This window comes from Catharus ustulatus, chromosome 7, assembly GCF_009819885.2.
Source record: "Catharus ustulatus isolate bCatUst1 chromosome 7, bCatUst1.pri.v2, whole genome shotgun sequence".
NCBI lineage: Eukaryota > Metazoa > Chordata > Aves > Passeriformes > Turdidae > Catharus > Catharus ustulatus.
Window position 1 is genome coordinate 7,997,771 of NC_046227.1, and position 23,581 is coordinate 8,021,351.

The following is a 23,581-nucleotide window of genomic DNA, read 5'->3' on the forward strand; positions in this document are numbered from 1 at the left end:
ATCTCTGTGCTCATTTAAAAAAATATTATTCAAGTTGGTTGAAGTAGATAAAAAATTTTACATAGTAAAATGTGTCTGAAACAGGTGTTATCAGGAATAATTTTCCTGGCTATGGTCATTAAGCAGCTACAGGCTTTTTCATATCTATTGAGTTCATGATGCAACAATACCTGTATTTATGAACAGTTAGAATCCCTTATCCATACATACAACCTCCTCTTGGTGATAATTATTTGTGGAATTAGTCCAGTAATAAAAGTTGTATTGTAATTGAATGAGGAATTGCCAGGAAATTGTTTATTTGGCTTATATTTCATTAAGGATAAAACCAGGAACTTACTTGGAAGTATAATGAGCTGATACAGCAATACCTGTGTCTTGTAGAGAAGCTGTGTAAAAGATTTTATTTTTCTATCACTGAGCAGATCACTGCCTTTATTTGATTGTAGAGTGTGTGTGTTTGGTTTCAGTAACGTGTCAGGTTTGCACAGTTTGATACGCCTTTCTAAAGATTAAAGGATGGATTTGTTCACCTCTTTGGCAAACTTGCAATTTCAGTATCAGTCTTCATGCTTACTTGTTTATAGGGTGGAATCCCTTTGCTCTTGGCATCCACTGTGAGGTAGATCAGTAGTGGCTGCTGCTTTAGAAATAGAGCTGTGTATGAATTTCTGTAAAAATTAATGTAGTGTCAGAACCTGTACATGCCCCAGAGGCAAAAAATTACCTGGGAATGGAAGACATCTCTTCTTTGAAATCTGCAGAAATCTTTCAAAATGGAAGTTTTTATTTAGGCATCCTAGCCCTTAAAAGAGGCCAGTGTAGGTTAAGTTTGGGGAGAGGTTCTCCATTGTAGAATGGAGTATTTTGGTTGGAAGGGGCCTACAACAATCATCTATTAAAGGCATTGTCCAAATGCCTCTTAAACACTGGCGGGCTTGGGGTGTGGATCACCTCTAGGAAACTTGTAGCTGTTTTGGTACAAGATAGAAGGTTTTCTGTCTGTCATAGACACCTGTATATGGGAAGTGTTCCCTGGTGCTGTGCAGATCATGGTGAAAACTGCTTACCTGGGCCCTGCATAGGGCTCGTTCTGCTGAGAGGAGGCAGCAGTGGGTTAATGGCAGGTGTCCTGCTCAGCGCTGTGACATGCTGGAATTGGCAGCAGTAGGAAGGAGCCTCCAAGAACAGCTGTGTGCTGACCCAGGCTGCTGTACCTCCCCTGAGCTGCTCAGGCTCCCACAGTGATGCTCTTGCTGACTTGTGTGGGGAACAGCACACAACTGCATTTCAGAAGCACAGTTAAGAAAGTCCTTGTTTTGTTTTATCAGAAGTGAAAACTTCATGGAAATGTGTTAGTTGTAAAGTGGCCAGAACAAGTTCAGGTAGTTTGAGATGTTAGGCAGTGAGAGACAGGAGTCTTGAGAGTAGAGGATCCAAGAATGCCTTGACTTTGAAGGTAAGTGGTGACATCCTCAAAGAAATGAGAAACAATAGCATTTTGGAGGGTATATTCTGTGTGGACATACTACATTGATGAGGCATTCAGTTGCTGAATGCTGAATAACCATTGAATGCCCTTTTTATTCAAACATACACGTGGTACAGAATCTGGTTGTGTTTTTTCTTTGTACTGTGTAGCAGATTGAAACCATAGAGATGCACAGAATAATCAAGGGCAAAATGTTTATAAAAATATTTTTAGAATGGGCTGTGTATGATAATTCATGAACATGTTTATGGACTGGAGTGATGGCTGATGTTGAGAGGAAGCTGTAAAGAAGAGAAGCATAGCTGGAGTGAGAAATGAGGGTGACACTGTGCTCTGATCATGCATGAGAGCTGTGTTGTCTTGGACTGTGTGTCCAGAGTTGGGATCCCCAGCTCAAGGAGTGAAAAACTGGGGAGGGCTCCAGCAGAGGGCTGCCAGGGTGCTGTGCTGCCAGGACATGTGTGACTCCCAAGGAGGACTTGGAAGGAGGAGTCCAGGGGCTCCCCTGGAAACCTCTTCAAATTCATGAAGAGCAATTGCCAACATGAAGATTTCTGTGGCTCTTCTTGGTAGTGGCACCTGGTACGAGGGCCAGTTGCCCCATGCTGTGGCTTGGGAGCTGCTGATTGGGTGTTAGGGTAAATTTGTCATCTAGGATGAACAGGATTGTTGGAGAGGCAGAGGATTTGCCACACTTGGAGGTTTTCAAGACTCAGTGAATGGAACCTTGGCAAGAGCCTTGCACTGAGTGGGAGGGTGGAGGAGATGACCTCCAGATGTCCCTTCTGATGTGCAGGCTGTGATGCTGTGAGTGGTCATCTGACCTGTGCTCAGGCTGTGGGCCCTGAGGGGCTGTGGAAATGCTATTTTCTTATCCAGGATCTGGTGATAATCAAAAGTCAAATACATTGGACCCTCGTGGCTTGCATTAGTAGATAACAGCAGGATATTTGATATATGTGGCTCTTAAGTGCAATCAAATGAAATCTGAACAATTTGTGAGTCTCTTTCAGAGAGATAAGGAATGACAGTAACAACTTTAAAATATTATTTAGACAATAAGTTTGTATTTAAGGGGAGCTTCACTTTTTTGGAAGGTATGGACCTTATTTTTCCACTGATAGAATGGTTTGATTTATTTAAAAGTTCCTTTTAATATTGAATTTCTGAAAAATTCTAAAGAAGTTGAAGATTAGTTTATGAACTGGTAGTCATAGATGGCTAAGTGCCATTGACCACAACCAGTGTAATTTTTGTGGGAATATATGTGTGTGCTGCAAATACCAGACTAATCTCCAAAACCCAGTCTCTAATTTCTTTTAGAGTTCGTATTTGTACATCATACATAAAAATACTGGACACTTTTTGTGCAGTTTGTAAATCAGTATTTTTTCAAGTCTGGAGATAAAGGAACAGCAAATAACGAATTCAAATTCATGTCATGATATTAATGTATTGAGAATTGTTTGAAGTTTTCAGACACCAGAATGCTCAGAAGTCAACATCCTAGTTAAAAGGCACAGCAGAAATGTTAATTAAAAAGAAAAGGGTTATTTGTGGAAGATTATTTGGGGAAAATAAGATGGCTTATGAAGAGAGGTTTTTTAGCAAAAGGAGATGCAGAAGGTGATTCGTTCTGCAGCCAAGAATGACTTGGGAATGCAAAGATACTGTTAATATGGAGATGAGTGGGAAAAAGGAAAATCTAAGTGTAGCAGGTATGTGCAAGTCAGCTATGAAGTAAATTAGATTCTTAAATGAAGAGGATTCATAATTTTCAAGAAAAGAAATTATACTAAACGAAATAATTTACTGGCTTGTTAAGTAGCATAAGGCTCAGTGTGTTCTAAGCTGCAAAATATTGTGCTCAGAATTAGAAAATATTGTGTATTAGTATTGGATTACAATATTTTTAAAATGTTTAAGTTTATATAATAGCTATTCTGTAATAGTAGCTTTTCAGTAAAACAAATATAAATCTAGAATAATTTTTCACTTAGGCACTTGACTGGTTTTGTTTTACAAACATGTTTTGAAATTTATTTGTAATTGTAAACTTTATTTCACAGACAGGCCTCATAACCCTATGGTGAATGCTGGAGCAATTGTGATCACATCTTTAATCAAGGTAAAAAGTTAACTTTTAGTTTCTCTCAGAGTATTTTAGTAGAATGTAGAAAAAATGTCTTGTGCAGATTATAAACTGTATTTGATTTTTGTCTGCAATATCTGATGGCACTTTACTCACTGGCAGGTAGACAAGCTCTGGTATTTTGGGAATTGTTGCCCTTCCAAACGAATGAAGTGTTAGAATAGCAGTTTCTAACAAGTATCAGTGCATCTGAAAAACTGTTGTTCTTTGATGGTATTACATTTGTTTCCTTCTTTAGCTGCACAAAACTCGATATTCTCTTGAGAGTGTTGCCTTCTGTTTGTTAATTGCTGAGGAAGTATATTTCTCAAGGATATACTTTATAGCACTCAGAAATACCTTTCTGAGTGTCTAGTGCTCTTAAAGAGCATAAAGTTACAAAGAATATTTCTTGAATGCAGAAGAAATAGAAGATTTGTGTATATATATATTTGTACTATAATTTGTACAGGAGCAATGCTGCTGTATCTGAATGTCAGTCTTATGTGGAATTTGTGTGCTATTAACATCCTGCACCACTAAATTATGTTGAGCTTTTATGGTACATAGTTGCTGTTGGGATGTAAGTCTGCTTTCATAAACAAAAATGTTTGAAAACTTACTTATTTTGCTGAGCACACCAAGTCTGAGTAATGAGTCCATGATCTTGAGACTTTTGGAAAGCTGTATTTTATTTTTTTTTTGGTAGAACAGCTGTATAAATGTCTTGAAGTTGTTAATGGTATAAACTCCATGTAATGTTAATGCTTGCCAGATACTTGACTTGTATTTTCTACTGGTTTTAATAGCCACAGGTACAAAAAAATTAATTTTTTTTTTCTAACGGTACCTGCATAGAGTTCTGGGGAACATGCCAGTCCCCTGGATGTTTTGAGTAGTAAACTTGTTACTGTGACTTCAGAAGTCTAAAAAATCTTCTTTACCACCTGTTTCTTGGTTGTATTTCAAAGTCCATTAGCTACAGTGTGTTTCCTACCCCCCATTTCCAAAACGTTGATTTTAAAATTACTTAGATCATGATTTTCTGTTATTTTATATTTGAAGAAGGTGTCAGAACTCCTGCTTAAAGACATTTATCTTTGATAGCTGTAGGTGAAAGAAAATGGCCTTAAGTATGACAGGTAAATTTATTCACATTTAATATTTTTTAAAGGTTGACTGAGCGTTGAAATTCACTTGGATAATAGTGAATTTTAAAATCTGACTTAACACGTTTGTCTGAAATGTCAAAATGTTAGTCCAACTACAACATGCCCTACTGGTCATAAGGGAAAACAAAAGCATGTGCCTCCTGCAGAAGGCACGTAGTTCTTGATAGATGGTGTACTTCTAGATAACGTGGATTTGTTTAATGCATGCAACTGTGGTATTTGTTAGAAGAGTGGGGGATTGGTTTTGCTGGGTGGCTTTTTTTTAACCTTTATTTGGGTTTTTTTCTGTGATGTTCTTATAAAGAGTATTGCATTGCACTAACATTTCTGCATGTGGTAACTGCACGTCTAGTGGACACGTATCTTACTTACCACACCATTCTTTGTTTTCAGTGTGATTAAAATGTAGATTATTTTCTGTACTGCTTTCACTAAGATACCATTTATCATTTGTATAACTAACCAAGCTAAATATATTCTAAAGACAATTATGTAGCAGGTCACAGGTGCAAAACTACTTAGTAGCTGTAATTTTTGTGAAGTTACTTCTTTACAGTCTGCAACTTAACATTATTCCTACTAACCAGTGAATTACATAATTCACATTTGTATTTGATCTAATATCAAATTTACCTTTTTCTGAAAAAGGTGGCTTCATTAACTCATTTTTTGCCCTCAATTCCTCTGCATTTATTCTTTTTATTTAAGGTGTTACATGTCTTGAAGACAGCGTATGGCTCTTAAAGTACAAGAAAATTTAAATTCACTGTGCATTGCAAATTTATCTAACGATAGCATGTCAATAACTACAGAGAAACTGCTGCTGTATTTCATGGTTAAGAATGCTTTTATCTCCTTTGAGATTCATTCTTTCTTTCTGAGAAATGGATCTAAGAACTCTTTCATTGTTCCCATACATCGTACTGAGTTTAGCAGCTGTTAGTAGACGTGAGCTTGCACCCAGCTGTCCTTAGAACCTGGCACAGATTATGATTGTGGATGAGAGATGATGCTTGGAGTAATCTCTGTCAGAGTATGTTAACATGTAATATGTTAACATTTTAGGGGTAAAAAAGGCTCTTAGCATCACATACCCAGTTCTGAGTGCTGGCAGAATTTGGTGTTCCCACCTTGGAACAGGGGAGGGACCTAAACTGTGACATTACATTGTCTTTACAATCCATAATAATAAATAATTAGGGGTATGTGCATGTTAAGTTACATGTTTGTTTGAGTTACTTAGGCATGGCTGTATCCTACTCTTGCCATCTTAAGTGATTTTCCAACTGCCTGGTGTTTGGGACTACGATGTATTTACATTTTGGTGCCTTAACCCCTGTCTCTCTTCTAATTGTACTTGCATTACACTCCACAGACTGTTTCAGCAGTTTAAAGTATGTATCTACAATAAAAATGCATTAGCAAAAGGACATCCTGCAGGTCACTTTTAAAGAAATAAAATTTTCAAAAAACCTACAAAGGACCTTTTCCCTTGTTGATAATTGTACAGCCATTTGCCTGCATTATTAGTTACATAAATTATGTAGTTACAACATTTTTCAAATATTTTTTATCGAAAGAAAATAGTAGCGGCAATTACAGGAGTTTGTGGAAAAGTGGTGTGAGATAAAACGGTAATTTTTATTGTGTCTCCAAGGAAATACACATGCTTGAAAGAAGGTGATTGAACACCTGTATGGATTTAGTACAGATTCAGTGCAGTTTTCTGTACATCACATTGGCTGGGAAAAGTCTGTTTTGTCTGTAGTATGGATAGATTTTACTGCTTTGATCTGTTTCCTTAAACCTTAAACTCAGTTCTCTAAGCTTGTCAACTCCAGGCATAGCAGTGGTGTTGTCAGGGACTTCCCACTTAATATTTCCCTTACTGACTGTCACATTAGAGGTGCAGGTGAGAGGAAGAGGAAGGGCTCAGAGAGAAATATGTGGGAGAAGGCAGATGGCTATGGATGGAATCACCAGAGGACAAGGAATTAGTCTTAAGTCATTTTCATTGTATGCTTTAACATTCCATCTGTAGATAAAAGTTTTCCTAACCTTACAGCAAAGGTTCAGGCAAATCCAGCATCTTTAGGTCCTCTAAGTGCTGGCAGCCATGTGCAGGACCTTAGATAGTGTGGACTTGAATGCTCACTGAAGGGAAGTGTTCTGTGGTCTTGAATTATGTGGGAAGCATTTAGACATGTTGGCAATAGCAAAATTCATAGTTGTTGCAAAAAATTTGGTGTACAGGAAAATGAAAATGCTGATCTTGCTGACCCTAAAAAAACCCCTTAGTTCAATGGAAGCTTATTTTGTGATATATTTAGGAACTTTCTGAATATGCTGGTAAATCACAAAACAAATGAGGCAAAGAGTGGTAGAAAAAACCTGTCCAGCTGTGCCAAGGGTCTGGTTGCTGTCAGGATTCAGTTATTAAGAAACCTGTGCAGTTACTGTGCAGTACTTGAGAGGTGGGAAAATGCATGGTTCATTTGACAATACAGTTACAACAAATAGTACTGATTTAGCTTAATTGCTCTGTGCTGTCACTTGAGGTTTCCTTCCTGATAGATTGATGTGTAAATGTGCATACAAACCACTTTTCAACATGTGTTGGTGTTGTGATCTTCTCTGCCAGATACTTGTCTCTGCTTTGGTGACGTTGCCTCTCTTCCTAGGTTATTAATTTTCTCGTGGTAACTAATCTGGGATAGAACTTATATCCATGGTTTTTTCCACTTTTCATTAAAACTCAAATATATTGGATGTTATCTGATGTAGAATATGTAGTAGATTCTGTGAAATAATGTGTTAAATGGTCATACATGCACAGAAGTGAAAGACAAAAAATATCTTACAGGTATTTGAAATTTTGATAGTGTTGGTCTTAGGTCAAATGCTGTCTGTCACAGTGTACTCTCAAGTATTTTAGACCTAAAAATGCATCCCTAAACTGTGAAGACATCAGTTCTCACAGAACAGGACTATCTTAACAAATAATAGAGAAAGCTAAAATAAAGACATTAGTAGTTAACTTCATGAAAAATGAAGATGTGTAAAAAAAAAACTTTCTTGCACACAGAGTTATGATTTCTTGTTTCTGGATATTTTCATCACAGCATAGTATTAGATTATAAATTTGGCTTTAAATATTTCAGAAATTAATTTTTAAATAATCTTCTATTATATATTATTATAAACTTATCATGATCCAGGTGTTATTAGCTTTGCTTAGATTCAAAATTGAGAAATTGCTTTAGTGAGAGACACATGGAAGAGCTTACATGGTCTAATCATAGAAATAGTGTTGATCAGTGAAAAGGAGCTAATATTAACTACACTTCTACTAAATTTTGCCTAGTTTTGTTTTATTGCAAGCTCTGGTAAGTATCCATGGGCCTCTCTCCTATGCAGGCATGTAGCCTTTGCAACTGTTTATATTTTTTAGTAGAAATACAAGTAATACAGTACAAGTACCTTGTTTTTAAAAAAAGAAAAAAGGGAAGATCACTAAAACCTGACACAGTCAAAAAATTCAAATTTATGGTTGACAGCCATAGTGTCCATTGGGGTTTTCAGTGTTTACAAAATTGTATTGAGCTGTCTTCTGCAAGTTTGAATTTTTCTGCCTATCAAACTGCTTCAGTCTTAACATTATAAATTTTATTTTGTATTCATTTAGAAGTGTTTTTTCATATGCATATACACACAAGCATGTAAAAGTGTGTATATGAACATATTCCTGTAAATGTACAAAGTGTTTGTGGAGTTTAGTGCATGGAATGTTTTCTTTGATGTTCTAGACAGGTTGAATTGCATCTTTTTAAGAAATACTGTCACTGTGCCCCCAAACTCATAGGTTTATAGAGTCAAGCTGAAAATAAGCACTTGTGGAAGAACAGAAGTTTCCTTGTCCCTTTTATTTGTTTAAGTTGTTATGGAAAAGCTGCTCAGTACTCTGAATGTTGGGATTCTATATTTGCCCTTGAATTTTAATCATAGAATCTGTGTTGCCACTGTGTTTCTCCAGCTTTTTAGGAGGAGCAGGACACCTCTGTCAGCTGCTGAAAGAGGGGATCTAATCTGTTGGGGTTTTTAGTCATCATGTGTATGGAACAGAGTTTCTTATTTCAGTAATGTGTTGGTAGTAAAATCTGTACTGAGGTCTTGATCATGTGGTTGCTCAAACAAATAGTTCAGGTGTCCGAGCAGTCTGGTTTCAGTAGCAATGCTTTTGTGTGTGCCATGAAATACCTCTGCAAGAGCATGGAACATCAAGGACTGAAAAATCATCATCTGCCTTAGGATGCAGAAGATTTTCTTCCCAAAATACGAGTTCAGTTGTGAACTTTAAAAGGAACCTTTTTTATTAAAAGTCGATGTGGAAAAAGTTTGCATTGAGTCTTTTGCCCACCAATTTTATGTGCTGCTGGTAAAGCCATGTTTTTGTTGAAGCGAATTTTTTTCCAATGGGCTGAACAAAAAAGTGAAGTATTATGTATTTATATTTTTGCAGAAAGCATGATCCCTTTGTCCCTCTTTTCTTTTTTTTTTTAACAAAAGAACCTGTTTCAATTTATGATACATGTCTAACCATACAATTATCAATGCAGCATCCCATAACTAATGCTGACCCACTTTCCCAGAAAAAGATGTTCATTGTGCATTTGAAAGGTTAAAAAGGTTTTTGTGGTTTAAATGTTGTTACATATTTTACAGCATTAGGATCTATGGAATATTTTGACAACTGCAACAGTTCAATGAAGTTGGTAATTTCTTCTTTTAATTATTTTTCATTGAACAGATTTGGAGTTAAATTTTTAAGATTTGTGTTCTGGTATATTATACAGGAACATTTTGATGAAATGTGTCATGCATTTTTTTATCTAATTGAAAATTAGCTAGAGATTATTGCCTTTAGGAGTAAGGTTATTAGCCTTTAAACATAAGGTAACCACTGGCACATAATTTTGAGAGAACAGTGTGGTGTTCCTTTCACCAGTGATTGTACGTGTGTGTCTGCACATCCTCTTGTAGATGAGCTGAAACATGGGCTTCCAAGATTATCTGCAACACCCTAATCCACATACAGAGTGGGAAATGAGACTGGCTTTATGCATTTCATTAAGTAAAATACTGGTTGATATAAAGCTTCTGTTTTTTCCACTGTCTTCCCCATCCCCACACTAAACACACGGCAAATAGCGTCTTGAATTGTTTGAGATTTGTTAGAGTCTTGTTATTCTAAACAGAATGTCTTTAATATTAAAATTTTGTATTAAAACAACTTCTCCAGATACATTGTTTCCACTTGTGTATGTGATGCCATTGTTTTTTTAAACTTCATCCAAAAATTCTACTTGGCTACTTTAAAAAGAAATAAAAACTCTCCCCAGTGGACCATGTGCTATTTTTTATCTCCCACTCCTCTTTGAATCTCTTTTGATAGGAATTTGTGAAAGGTCACCCATCAGAGACCTCTAAAAAATTAATGTCTTAAACTGGCAGTTACTAAATTTGAGAATGTTATTGAATGAGGGAGGGGAAAAAAAAAATCCTCAAAATAACAACCCTCATCCTCCCCAAAAATCCCAAACCAAGCCCGCCTTAAGAATTAAGTTTCACTATCATCCTTACTAAGTTGAATTCAGATTTTCCTGTACATTGTTAGCACAATGATGTGCCTCTATGATGTGAAATTATATTTTTCTAGCTGTTTAACAGTTTTTAATCAGATATTTTTTAATTAATTGCAGTTATTTTCATAGTAAGGGGTAACACTTCATTTTAAGCCTTCAGTCTAAATTCTTAGTATGGGCACTGGCCATGGAGATATTTTAACTTCAGTAGCCTGAAGTTAAAGGCTTCAGAGTTGAGCCTATGCTCAGCTCTGTTGGTGATAGGAGAATACCTTTGCCTTACTAATCTATAAAAAGTTAGTGTTTTTACTGTAATTATCCTGTTTGTAGTTACTTTTATATTTTTTTTGCTTTAGCTACTGCATTTACTTATGCTAAACATATAAAGTTGAATAGAGAGCGCTTAAAATAAAGCATACCTTTTTCAGTTTAAATTAATCTCCAGCATACAGGTGTTTAAGATGCATAGGATTGTTTAAATGATAATTAAAGATTTACTTATCTAACACTGTAATTTTTTCATTAATATATGAAGTGATTGTAGTACCTTATTCTTAATTAGCCTCATACCTTAGTTATATGCATTAAAATCCTAATACTGTTAAGTGAACTAACTTCATTTCTTTGTTAACAATTTTGTAAATTATTTTTTCTTTTCTTGCAGCAAGGAGCAAATAATGCAGAAAAATTTGACTACGTAAGTTAACATTATAACTTCTCTTTTTTAACTAAATTCAGTGCTAAAAGTTTAAAAATGGCAGGGGAATTGAAAGTGAAATTTTAGTAATACCCTGTGTTTTGTCTTTGTAGCTGTACTTGGTTGTTTAAACATTTAGTGATTTGTATTGCATTTATAAATCGGTGTTGCAAGATTTAGAGTAAGTCTGGGTTGAAAGTTTATAACCTTTTTATGTGTAAAAGTATTGCTTTTCCTCATCTTTGTCTCTGACAGGTGATGCAGTTCATGAATAAAATGGCTGGTAATGAGTATGTTGGATTCAGTAATGCTACGTAAGTATTTTTTATTCACTTTATAAGGGTGGGGGAAAGTGTTTCATCTGATAACTGGTATACTGAGCTTTTGGCAAAGTCCAGTTATTTACATTTCAACTGGCATTTCATCCCTTATATTGGAGGGTGTCTTTGACTTACAATTTACAACTAAAGCTGTGCATGTCTCTGACATCAGTGTGGCTAAATTTCACCTAAAAGTGTTGGTTACCTCTTTGAAAATGTCATTGTTCTGTCTTAGTGCTCTGTTGGTGCTATGGCAATGAGAGCTGTAAGTGCAACTCTTCTCTTCCTGGCAGTTATATTAAAAATTAAGCTCTGCATGTTGGTGGCTGATGGCAAATGTTTAGAAAGCATAGTTCATACAACTGGGACTCCAGCTTTTTTTATTTTTGCATATTTAAATTATTTTGTCAAACAAACAGTTCCCCTCATTTACTCAGTGTGTAGCATTCCAAAAATCTTGAGAGCTTTTTCAGGCAGCACAGGGGAAATAATGAAGATTCCCTTTAGCAGAGTTGCTTCCAGGTTGCCAGCTGCAATGGCCATGCAGAAGTGTTTTTCCTGAGCTTTGTTACAGTAAAAGGTGTGTGCTGTAGAAGGAACCAGGCAGGTGTTCCTCCTTGAGGTTTCATCCTTACCTTAAAGATCCCAATGAGGAGTGCAGCCCTCAGTCTGGCCATTGTCTGACCTGCTGTGTGATCACATTTCTCTGCTTTGGGCAGGGAATGACCCTGTCACTGTCTCAGTGGGGGATCTTCCATTCCACTCTGGCCTATTTAGAAATGCTTCCAAGATTAGGATTTTATCCTCCTTTGCCTTCTCTCCAAGTCAGCTTATGTTGTGTAGGTAACCACTACTGTGTGTGTTTGGGTGTCAGTGCTGATTCACTCCAACTGGGTGAACTGGGATGAGCTGCTGTGGCTGCTTCTGTCCCATTAGTAGAATATTTGTGTTCAGAAATGATGTATCCTTTACATGGAATTTTATTGAATTACATTATCCATCCTGAGTTCAGCGATTTTTTTGGGTTTTTTGGGAAAGTTTGACATGTTGCCTTGTCTTTTTTTTTTTTCCTCTTTTAGGTTCCAGTCTGAAAGAGAGAGTGGAGATAGAAACTTTGCAATTGGCTATTACTTGAAAGAAAAAAAGGTTAATTTCTTTTTTATTAAGTTTATTTTGAAGATGATGTGCTGGGTTTTATTTGTAGTCTGTGAAGACTTAATTTATTTTATGTACAGTATGGCACCAATTAATACTGGATATGTCTTACCAATGTTGTTCAAAGGCTGTCATTTAAAAAGAGTGATATTTATGCCATTCTAATAAAATACCTCTAAATATTTTTCTGCATTGTAGCCATGGTAATTTGTTTTATTTGTTGTAAAACATAATCTGCGCTGTAGAGGTGACTTTCTAAAAATCCTGGATGCATTTTTCAGTTTGCTTATTTAAAGATGTTGAAAACTAATCTGAAAAATATTTTAGTACCTAGTTGGTTGATATTGCTGTTATTTTAAAATCTGTTATCATTAAGTATTTCTACTTACTACATTTAAGTGTTTATAAGAAGATGCACCTAGTGCTTAGTATGCTGACAAAAATACAGCTTAATTTCTCTTCCTAAAATCAATACTTAAAAAAAAAAAATTTACCTAAAGACTCTTATTTTTCCTCCTCAGTGCTTTCCCGAAGGCACGGATATGGTTGCTATACTAGACTTCTATTTTCAGGTAACTAACTTTAAAATTGAGACTCACTATAGGCTTAGAATTGCTATTTTAAGCAGTAGAAGCTGATTTGTGCCTAGACATGGAGGCTTTCATGACTTGCAGTTAAATGTCAGCTTCTGTTTAACTCTGGAAATGACAGATGTATGTTTGAGATATCCAGATTTGCTTTTGTTTGGGTGATCTACTCAGGTGTCTTTGTTGCTAATACAAACTGGCAGTTTTTAAACCACTAGAAGTTAGAAGCTTGAAATGTCTTGTATTACTTCGGTGAGTTTGACAAAGCATTTCTTCTTTGGGTTCCTGCTTCTTACTGTGCTGTGGAGTAGTTTAACCTCTGTGTGACTGGAGAATGCATGCTGAGCTGTAGGCTCCAGGGGACTGCTGCAAGGGAAGTAATGGGAATACCTCCTCCTGTTGGTTTAATGCAATGCTTTTAAGTAAGAATCTATATATATATATATTTCCCTTTTTTCACTTTCAGCAAGTTATTTACAACTGTTACAAAATGAGAACTTTGCAAGTGTGAGGTATTTCCTCAGTAAGGGTTTCCTAATGTTTAAACGTTCACAACTCAGCCCTGCTGTGTAGAGTTCTCAAGAAGCAGTTCAGGTTGTGTTACTGATTGACTTCAACTGGGAGAGTTTAAAAAAAAAATAGTTGAAGAGTTCTCAAAATCTGTTTGGAGATTTGCTTTTACTTATGCAAATTATAAGCCATTATTTTCAAAATGCAAATTTTATTCAAGTTTTTTGTGTTGGGATGCACCTGCTCTCTTATATTTAGATTAGATAAGTGTTTATGAAGTAAGGTATGTGTTATTGACCTCTTGTTCAGTTAGAAACCAGGTACAAGCTAATGTGCTACTCTGAACTTGTGACAGAAGAGACTGTGTAATTTATTTGAATTTACTGTGTAAACATGCTATTTAAATGCCTTGTATCCCACTGCCCGATATGTTTTCTAAGTGGAAGCTATTAATAAGTTAAGAAATGCTAAATCTTATTTTTCTGATATATTTTAATTTGGCCTCATTTTTGTGCTTTCTGATCTCTGATTTAATGACCATGTGTCATTCTTTGTTTTTTCTCTGAAAAATCCCCTTTTCACTTCTTGCTCAGGAAAAGGGTAGCTCATACAGGAGCAGCATTTCTGGTTTTTTGTCAGGGTACAATGCTTACCTTTCCAACACTCAGATTCTACTGAAAAGTCCAGTTATTTCTTTTCTTTGGGTTTCCTATAATGCTCCTTCCTCCCTTTTGTAACTGGGAACTTTCTGAGCAGGATTAAACGTATTTGCCTATTATCTCTGTAAGTGAGGATGGATTATTCTCAGTTTAGACAAAGGAGATACAAAATGCAGGTGCTTAAACTGAGAGCCTAGAAACAATTTTTTTTTTAAAGTAGGTGATATTATGTAATACTTCATATGTTTAAAACACAGTTGCCATTTTAGATGCGTCTCTGACAATCTCTTGATTTGCAACTCCAGTTGATTGGACTAGGATGTATTGAGTTTGGCACCCGGAAAATAAGAATTCCAGGTAGTAACTACTCATGCAAACGTGGCTTAGGTAACTTCATGAAGTATCATGTAATGACTGTTTGGCAAAAGCAAGAATACAAGCACTAGTTTGTTTACTTTTTAGAGCAGCATTTCAGCTTCAGGTTGAAACCAACTTATCTTTTGGTTTCTGCAGAAATGAGGCAGCATCAGGTGATGGCATCATATCACATTTCCTGATGTGTCACCAAAGTATGTATAGTCTGTACTGAAGCAGGGATCCTGGGAAAAACTATGGTGTGGTTGTATCATTACTATATAAGAAATTAAATATGAGAAAGGTGAAATAAGGCTGCATCAGCAGGAAGTGCTGGCATTAAGACTTGCATGTGCTAGAATTTGCAGCTTTAAATTGTACTTCTAATAATGTGTGGGATCTTCTAAGGCTTTAAAATAAAAAAAACCCACCACATGAAACAAGCTCAAATTGAAAAAAAAACAGTCATTCTGTGGCTTTGCCATTTAAGCAGATGCAAAATACTGAGATTGTGTTACAGACCTCTTCCTCTCAAAGCAACATAAGGGGGGTGGGGGGAGGAATCGAGCAGAGACACTAACCCATGAAAATACTGTCCCCAGCTTTTAAGAGGGCTTACAAACACTGTCACTGGGATCTTTATAGTAGAAAGATTCAGCCTGTATTAATTGATGCTACTAGAGTCATCTGTAACAAATGTTATGCTGCAGGTGATTTTGAGATGTTATTTTAATAATTTCAATATTTTGTTGATCCTGCTGTAGTTGGGCTTACTGTGCTAGAAGTACCAGTGCTTATAATCTCTGTTTCTTTTCCATAAGCTTTGCTCAATAGAAGTAACATGTGAGTCAGCAAGTGTGATGGCAGCAACTCTGGCTAATGGTGGCTTTTGCCCAATCACTGGTGAGAGAGTCCTGAGCCCTGAAGCAGTGCGGAATACCTTGAGCTTGATGCATTCCTGTGGCATGTATGACTTTTCAGGGCAGTTTGCCTTCCATGTAAGTACTTTCCAGGTATTAATTACAGCTGCCTAGGAAGGTTAATCTGTGCAATCATTTTCCATGTTGCTTCCTTGTTTTTGAGGCAGAGAAGAGGGTGTTACATGAATTGTTTAGAAATTGCACACACTATAAGGGAAAATCTCACCTAGGATTCGTGGCACTACTAGTGTCACCTACCTTATAGCACTGTGCCTTGACATTTGGGAATCCCTTTCATATCCAAACATAAATACTGTTCTTTAGGAAAGGCTGTTCATGAGAGAAACAGGAACTGAAAACATGGCTGAGGAAATCCTGCTGTATAGGATAGCAGAAAGCCTTTGCAGACAGTTGTTTTTTCTTCAGTAACTCAGGCTCAGAAATTGTGCTTATATGTGTGAAAATGGCTGTCATACACAGGACGTGTACTGTGCTCCTGTGTTCCAGCAGTGCATTCCTTACATGTGTATAATGCAAGATGGACTGTATCTTATTTATGCTTTCATGGTTTTTTTGAGCATTTTTTAGTTTTTCCTTACTGCATACATGTAAAATTGATTATGTTGCATTGTGTAACATAAAAGTTGCTGCTTGGAGAGCCACGAGGATATGTGACATCTTAGTTCCTATTGGAAAAAATGCCTTTGTTCAGGTTGGTTATAAGTAGGTTACTGTATAATTTCATAGACACTTCCCAATTTTGTTGTGGTTTTGTTTTTTACCTTCTGCAGTCAAGATTTTTGCAGCTTCATTCTACGACCTTGTTGCAAGCTGTTCACGAGACGTACATTTATGTATTAGTGCTTAGTCATAATTACTTTTTTCCTAATAGATTTGAATTATCTTCTTTCACAGTATTATTGACTCACTGCATTTCTGAGAGCAAATAGTTTGATGATTGTGATCCTTGGATTGTCACAAACTGCATCAGGTTATTGTTTATCTTAAAAGAGATAAGTAGTAATGCTTTCCCAGCTTCAAGCGCCTTCTTAGATACGTGTTTTATAAATGCTGCAGAATAATCTTCAGGAAAATGTTAGTGTGTTACAATAGCGAGGAGCAATTGCAGAGGCCAGTAATTCTCTGATTGTTCTGTAGGTTGGTCTTCCTGCAAAATCTGGAGTTGCTGGTGGGATTCTTCTGGTTGTTCCTAATGTCATGGGCTTGATGTGCTGGTCACCTCCTTTGGACAAGATGGGCAACAGTGTTAAAGGAATTCACTTTTGTCATGTAAGTGGCATTGCCTTTGGTTTTTTTTGGTTGTTTGGGAATTAAATAGTGATTTGTGACTGTTCCCTACATAGCAAGTTTCATCTGATTCAAGGGTGAAAGTCTAAGAAGAGATATTTGCTTTTTAGTAGTAAAGACAACTTGAATTCAGTGAGCATAAAAATATGATGCCAGAAACACTGGAGAAATCTGTTGTGGAAAAGCTTTGAAAAGGAACACTTCATGGGATAATGAAAGTGCTGGACTCCAGTATATTGCATTATAAACTGTAGAGATCTATTTATAGACTTTTTCCCCTCTCTTGTCATAAAGTGCACTTTCAAAACACTGGAAATGCAACTCTTATTGCAATAAAGCAAAAAGACTGTAATGAAATACTGCCATTCTGATGAATTTTTAAACTGATTTTTGTAAACCATCTGACATAAAATATGTAGATGATACCCAGATGTTGGGCAAACTCTTGCTTGCTTCATGTTGTGCCAGTGAAAGAGCTATGGATAGTCTGCTGATAGGAGCATTAGAAACTGGAGAGATTTTGGAGAGGACTTTGTTATGATTAATTAAAGTGTTTAGTGGGAGAGGAGAATGTAAAAAATTTCTTCCTTTTCTCCTCCCTAAAACTACCTTGTAATGATGATTGCTTAATTATAAATGGGAGGGTGAGTAGCAGTTAAAACTTTTCATGCTTATATTTATCTAACACAGCTTCAAATTAAGATGTTACTAATTCTAGTTTAAGTACTTTTAAATTTCATATTAAATAGTCCTGGTAACGTAACTCTAAATCCAAGGATAGAGGGGTAGGTGAAGGATTTACTGCATCAATTCTGCATTGCAATGAGACCTAAAAACTGACACATGCTTATGGCATACCAGGAGCACAAATGTAATGTTCACTTTTAAAAATAGAACAGCATTGCCAAGTTTTGTAATTATAGCCTTTCATGTTGCAATTCAAACCGATTGAGAATCCATTATGTCATTCATTTCTTTGTTTCATCCTTTTGATTGAAGTTTGATGTATTGGACCTAGCCCAGGCTATTTTTTCTGTTCCTGAAGTGTTCCATACAGCTGGAGTAGGAATTTATTAAAATAGATATTTTGCAAATTGCTCGTTGTTTTTTTTTTCTGTAAGAAGGAGTTTAAAGGTATTATTAGAATTTTATCCTGTAGATGTATTACATTCAAAGTGCCTTATGGACCTGGGTATTGATTGATTAAATAAACTTCTTACTGGTTTAAGTTACTAGGGTATGATGCAAAATATAAGTGGTAGTATTATTATAAATTTAGATGCAGTTGCTGAACGAAGCAGATAATAATGCAGGTTCTCTAAATACTTGCAGGATCTGGTTTCTTTGTGCAATTTCCATAACTACGATAATTTGAGACACTTTGCAAAAAAGCTCGATCCTCGCAGAGAAGGTGGTGATCAGCGGGTAAGTTCCTGTCTCTGCTCAGTGAGTATTGCTCGTAGACTTCAGAATGGGAAGTTCTTCTCTAAATGCCAAACTGCTCAATGACATGTATTGCATCAAAGCTTTCAGATAATCTAGTTAGTGTACATTGTTAGTGGACACCTACCTGGGTGGACCACACTATCACAGGGTTTTGTGTAGGAGAATTTACTACTGGGTTTTTAACTCCATTTCATGCAGTTCACCTCCCCTGCTACATTAGGTGGATGGTATATGATGGAAGTTGCAAAGAGTTTTACTGTACTGGTTGCCTTTAATAAAGACTTGACCAGCTGGTGGGCTTAGCCTTTCTGTTGTGTGCTGCAATGCACAAGATCTGTATTTAGCTGTATTTTCATGAGGATATCTCTGACACCACATGACCTGCTAAGAGTTGCACAGGCAGTGAATTCAGGCATGAATAGTGCTGCAGACAAGAGCCTGCTACCTAGGGGAGCAACGTAAGCAGTGTGTGGGAATGAACTGAATCCACTCCAGCTACATTTACAAAAGATGCAAGTGTGAGGGTGTTGAGATAAGGAAAACCTCTTTGTTTTCAATACCATTAATGTTTTGACTAAGGTATGAAAATTTCAATAGGTGAAGATGTAGTAGAATGATTTTTTAAGTGCTTCTATTTGCATGTATACATCTTAAAAATACCCAGTTTTGAATTAGATTTTTTTTTAATAAGTGGAAAAGGGAAACTAACAGTTTATGTGAAGAGCTGAAAAACTTGAGTCGGTTAGCAATGACTGCAAGTATGGATTTTTTTTTCCTTCAAGTACACTAATAAATAATGTATGTTGCTTGAACAACTAGCATTCCTTTGGACCAATGGACTATGAGAATCTCCAGCAAGAACTTGCTTTAAAAGAAACAGTATGGAAAAAAGTGTCACCTGAATCAAACGAGGACATCTCCAGAACCGTAGTGTATAGAATGGAAGGTCGGGGAGAGCAGAACTAAACGAATGGGTTCTAGTTTGATTAAATTCTTCATTTTAAAAACCCTCAAGCATCTCTAGATTTAACTTGGATTTGAATATTGTTTACCTGGTGTTTCATTTATATATACATTTTGTGTAAATTCTGTATGCTATACCAAAAAGATTGTCGAAGGTTCAAGGGTGTGTGGGGAAAAAGCATGTGCAAACCAAACCCAAAGCTGTAAACTGACTTTTGTAGTTACTTTGAACACTTTAGTTAAAAAAAGAGTAAAGGTAAATCTTAGTGTTTTCAAAGATATACCACAGAAGTGGTATGTATTTGTTTATTTTTGTTTATATCTGAGAATTTTAAGTATATGAACTTTGAGGCTGAGCAAGAACTTGTGTCCACTGAGCAGGGTCAGCATGTAAAGATAGAATATGAATTAAAATACAAAACAGTGTTCAGCAAAATACAGCAAATTCCTGAATTTCTAAATAATTATATATTAAGTGGAGATAGGTTCTGAGTCATAATATTACCATGTCAGGGTTATTTTAGTGTGAGCGTTCAAATCTGAACAGAAACGGACCCTTGGCATATGCCGTGCTGGTAAAGATTATTTTTTCTTTTAATCAAACCATTAATAATTATTAACATTAATGTTCTAATAAAGAGAGCAAAAATGCCTGGGCAGGAGTGGGAGAAGTGGGGAGGAGGAGGAAAAGAAACCTGTCTTATTTGCAAGTTAAGTAATGCAGCAGAGAGATTTCTGCCCCAGCTATATGGAGTATCTCTCTTGCTGCTTGTGCTGCCAGCTGGTAGTCATGACTCAGAAGTCTGCCTTACTAATAGTGCTGTGCTCCACCCTGGACAGGAATGTAAGCAATCTGGGATTTAGAGTGGTAACCAACTGAGCAGTGAGCAGGAAATATGTTCACAGGGAAGCAGATAGGTAGATCTTATGAGAACTGTTTACAGTTAACTTATTTTTCAATTGTTTAATGTGTGTGTATGTTCATATGTGAAGATCAGAGGTTTCACTTACTTAGACATAAATTTTTAAGAAATTACCATTAATGGCTATTTTTTGGAAATGATTTTGAGTTTGCAGCTCTGTCAGCTTGCTGAGAAAGAGGACTTGCATTTTTCTACAGGCAACTGCATCTCTTAAGCTGCACAATTTGATAATTTGAGTATCTTGAGTAGGGTGTAGCTCCAAATGTTATATTTAAGCTTCAGGTAGGCTCAGTAGGCAGTTCCAGACAGAGGTCAAAGACTTGCTAAATTCTTAACACTTGCAGGAATTAGATTCTTAATAATGCTAAAAATCTTAGAAAAACCTTCTCTATAAAGTTTTCTCCTCTATAAATTTGCAAATAGTCTGATGCATCCCTAGTACATGTCACACAGAGTCCTGTTTTATCAAACTGGGGAAACTTGCCCAAGCTATGCTAAATGTTATTAGCTGGTAGAGGATTTTAAGGGGCAGTGACAATTCTGTAGTAACACCTTTACCTCTTCTCCCTGCTCCCTTCCCCAGTCCCTCTTCCTTTTTTCATCTAAAACTCCAAAATGTTGATATGCGAGTTTTGCCTAATGGCAGAGTTAGTTTTTTCCTGCCCCTTTTTTGACCCATCTGGATGTTAATGAGTTTAGGAAGATGCACAAAAAAGAGCTGATGATCTCTGAGAAAGCAAGCTGCCTTTAATTATTCTGTTTAGGTATTGTTAGTTTTGCATAAACATGTGAAAAAGCTCTGACTAAACCCTGAATAATTTTCATTTAGCAGCGCTTTGTGAAAGCATGGACTTCTGTCTTTGAAGCCTAGGATGAATATATTTAAGCAAAACAATACAGAACATCAATTTTCAGTGAATTTGATGTCCTACTAGGATGAAGAGGTAAATCTGGGTGCAGATGTCAGTAATAAGGGTCAGTCATGAATTGCTGAATAATAACTATTTTATAATCTTATCTCCGATAAGCTTAGGTTTGTTAGTGCTTATCCTCAAAATAAAGGCAAAGTCTTGAATTATAAAAATGTCTTGCCTGTTTGAGGATTTTGCAGTAAACTAGTAGCTACAGAGACATAAGTATTCAGATCCTGCAGAACTACTTTACCTGAAATACCCTCAGTTGCAAGAGGGAACGTAATGTGTCTGTGCTGCTAATGGGAAGTATTTACAGTGGTGACATGTTGCTGGATGACTTGCTGATTTAATTAAAAATGGAAAAGGCATGATGCAGGATTTGCTTGATCTGATTCTACTCACCATGATTTTCAGTACTGTTTGAAGCCACTTCTAAAGATGTGGTTGAAGATGGATCATTTTTCCACATGCAAAACTTGTGGTAGAGTCAAGTCCTGCACAGAAAATACAAAAATAAGAAAACTACTAGGTATTTAATATGCATAATAAGAATATGTAGGGTACAGCTTAAACAATCTTAAAAAATATATATATATATATTACAGGTCTGTAATATATGCTTTTGAAGCCTGCCTCAGAATTGAAGGCAGCTTCTAGCTAGGAAGAGTCAGGAGGCGACTCCTCTGAACCAACTGTTCTGTAACTTGCCCTCACTTGTAGTTTCTTGCCCTGGCTGCCACGTGTGCAGATGGCTCCTGTTGGTGGCCAAGGTCACCCACCAGGGGCAGGTGGGAGAGGCTGGGGCCACAGAGTTTTAGTCATTCCATGTGTGAAGTCTGCAACGGTTTTAGTGTTCACCTGTGCTACAGTAATAGCAATTCTTGATATTCAAGCATTTTAGCTGTTTGTTTGTTTTTCTTTGTCAGCATCATTAACATTTCATTAGAAATGTAAATGCTTTTTAAAGGTTTATTTTAGCATTTGTGTTGTACCTTTTGGCTCAGTTGTTAAGTTACCTGTCTCATTTTCCATTTTTCATTTGCATTGTATGTTATTTATGTATCTTGATTTCCAGCATGCTTATTTTTGTATTGTTTAATAAATTTATTTTAAGCTGATTTTTTTATTGTATTTTTTTTTCTCTCAATGGAGAACAGATTTGTTCAAACACATTTTTTAGATTGATAGATGAGATAGTGAGCACTCTGTTCTAAAAAAGATTCTGGAAAAGTAGGTGGAATAAGCAGATTTAGTGAAACCAGTCATTGAAAACTTTCCTAAGATTTTGTAAACATTTTGTACAATAATCTAATTATTTTTCTCTTTGAACTGTCATCTTAGAAAGTTGACAGTAAAAATCAAAGTAGCAGAACTTTGTCACCGTGACTTTTTTAATAAAGAAGTCCTGGTGCAGTTTTGAAGATACTGATTCAGTCACATGGAAAATGTATGGTTAATGGTGCCAGCACCAGTGTAGTAACTGCTGATCCTGAGCATTATGAAGGGAAAACAAAGCTTGTAATAAATCATGTGTAGCAAGGGAGGTGGTCCAAACCCCACACTGTAGTGTGGAGTAGTGTTGGTGGGGCCTGCCTATACTGAGGATGGTCAGAATTGTGAATTTAGCTTTTCTGTAGACTGATTTATAAACTGAAGTTACTTGTTCTATAGTTGTAAAATTAGCTGAATGTTCATTATACCTAAAAGCATCGCATATCAAGGGAGCTTACTCTCTAAAAGTCATAAAGATGGTGGGAGGAAAAAGAGTAGTAGGTACAAAGAAAGAGCCACAGGTGATTTACCATAAAATTATTTTGGCTCTTACATTATGGTTTTCAGCATTTATTTGTGTCAGAAGACCAGTGGGTGGGTAGATGAATAAAAAGGGCATGGATTCAGAGGAGGGTGAGTGGGAGGGGTGGATGGATTATGTTGGTTTTTTATTGCTCATATATCTCTTGGTCTTGATACATACATGTCATTGATGCATAGTAATTTGTGAACAAAGGAATTAATTATGAGCATAACTTATGTATGATGTTTTAGTATCCTAAACATTGTTTGTAGGTTTGTATTGTTTTGGGTTTTTTTTTAATTTAAAAAATAATTCTGCAGTTTTTTCTGAAGGTTCAGAATCAGTTATTGCATTGAAACAAGAATAAACTTGTTTCAGCAGAGTTCTTATTAGAATAACTTAAATGCATCTAACAATTTGCCTTCAGTACAGAGTCTCATTGAGGATTTGAGTTCACATATGTCTGTAGTGGTTGGAGAGTTGGCAAGAGGCTTTAAATTGGGTAGAAATCTTAACTAAAGTGTTTTTTCTTTTATCATGCTGGCATCTTGTCTGTTCTACATTTGTCTAGTCTGAAAATGCATGACTAACTA

The 23,581-nt window shown here is 36.2% G+C and overlaps 1 protein-coding gene across 1 annotated transcript in view; it reads left to right on the forward strand.

The window, feature by feature from the left end:
- Positions 1-23,581, forward strand: part of GLS (glutaminase) — a 61,334-nt gene that overhangs the window by 18,363 nt on the left and 19,390 nt on the right. The window contains exons 7-14 of the mRNA XM_033064799.2: positions 3,562-3,620; positions 11,102-11,134; positions 11,390-11,448; positions 12,534-12,600; positions 13,131-13,181; positions 15,541-15,717; positions 16,798-16,929; positions 18,280-18,372. Coding sequence (XP_032920690.1) covers positions 3,562-3,620; positions 11,102-11,134; positions 11,390-11,448; positions 12,534-12,600; positions 13,131-13,181; positions 15,541-15,717; positions 16,798-16,929; positions 18,280-18,372 — 671 coding nt within the window. The remainder of the gene's footprint in view (positions 1-3,561; positions 3,621-11,101; positions 11,135-11,389; positions 11,449-12,533; positions 12,601-13,130; positions 13,182-15,540; positions 15,718-16,797; positions 16,930-18,279; positions 18,373-23,581) is intronic.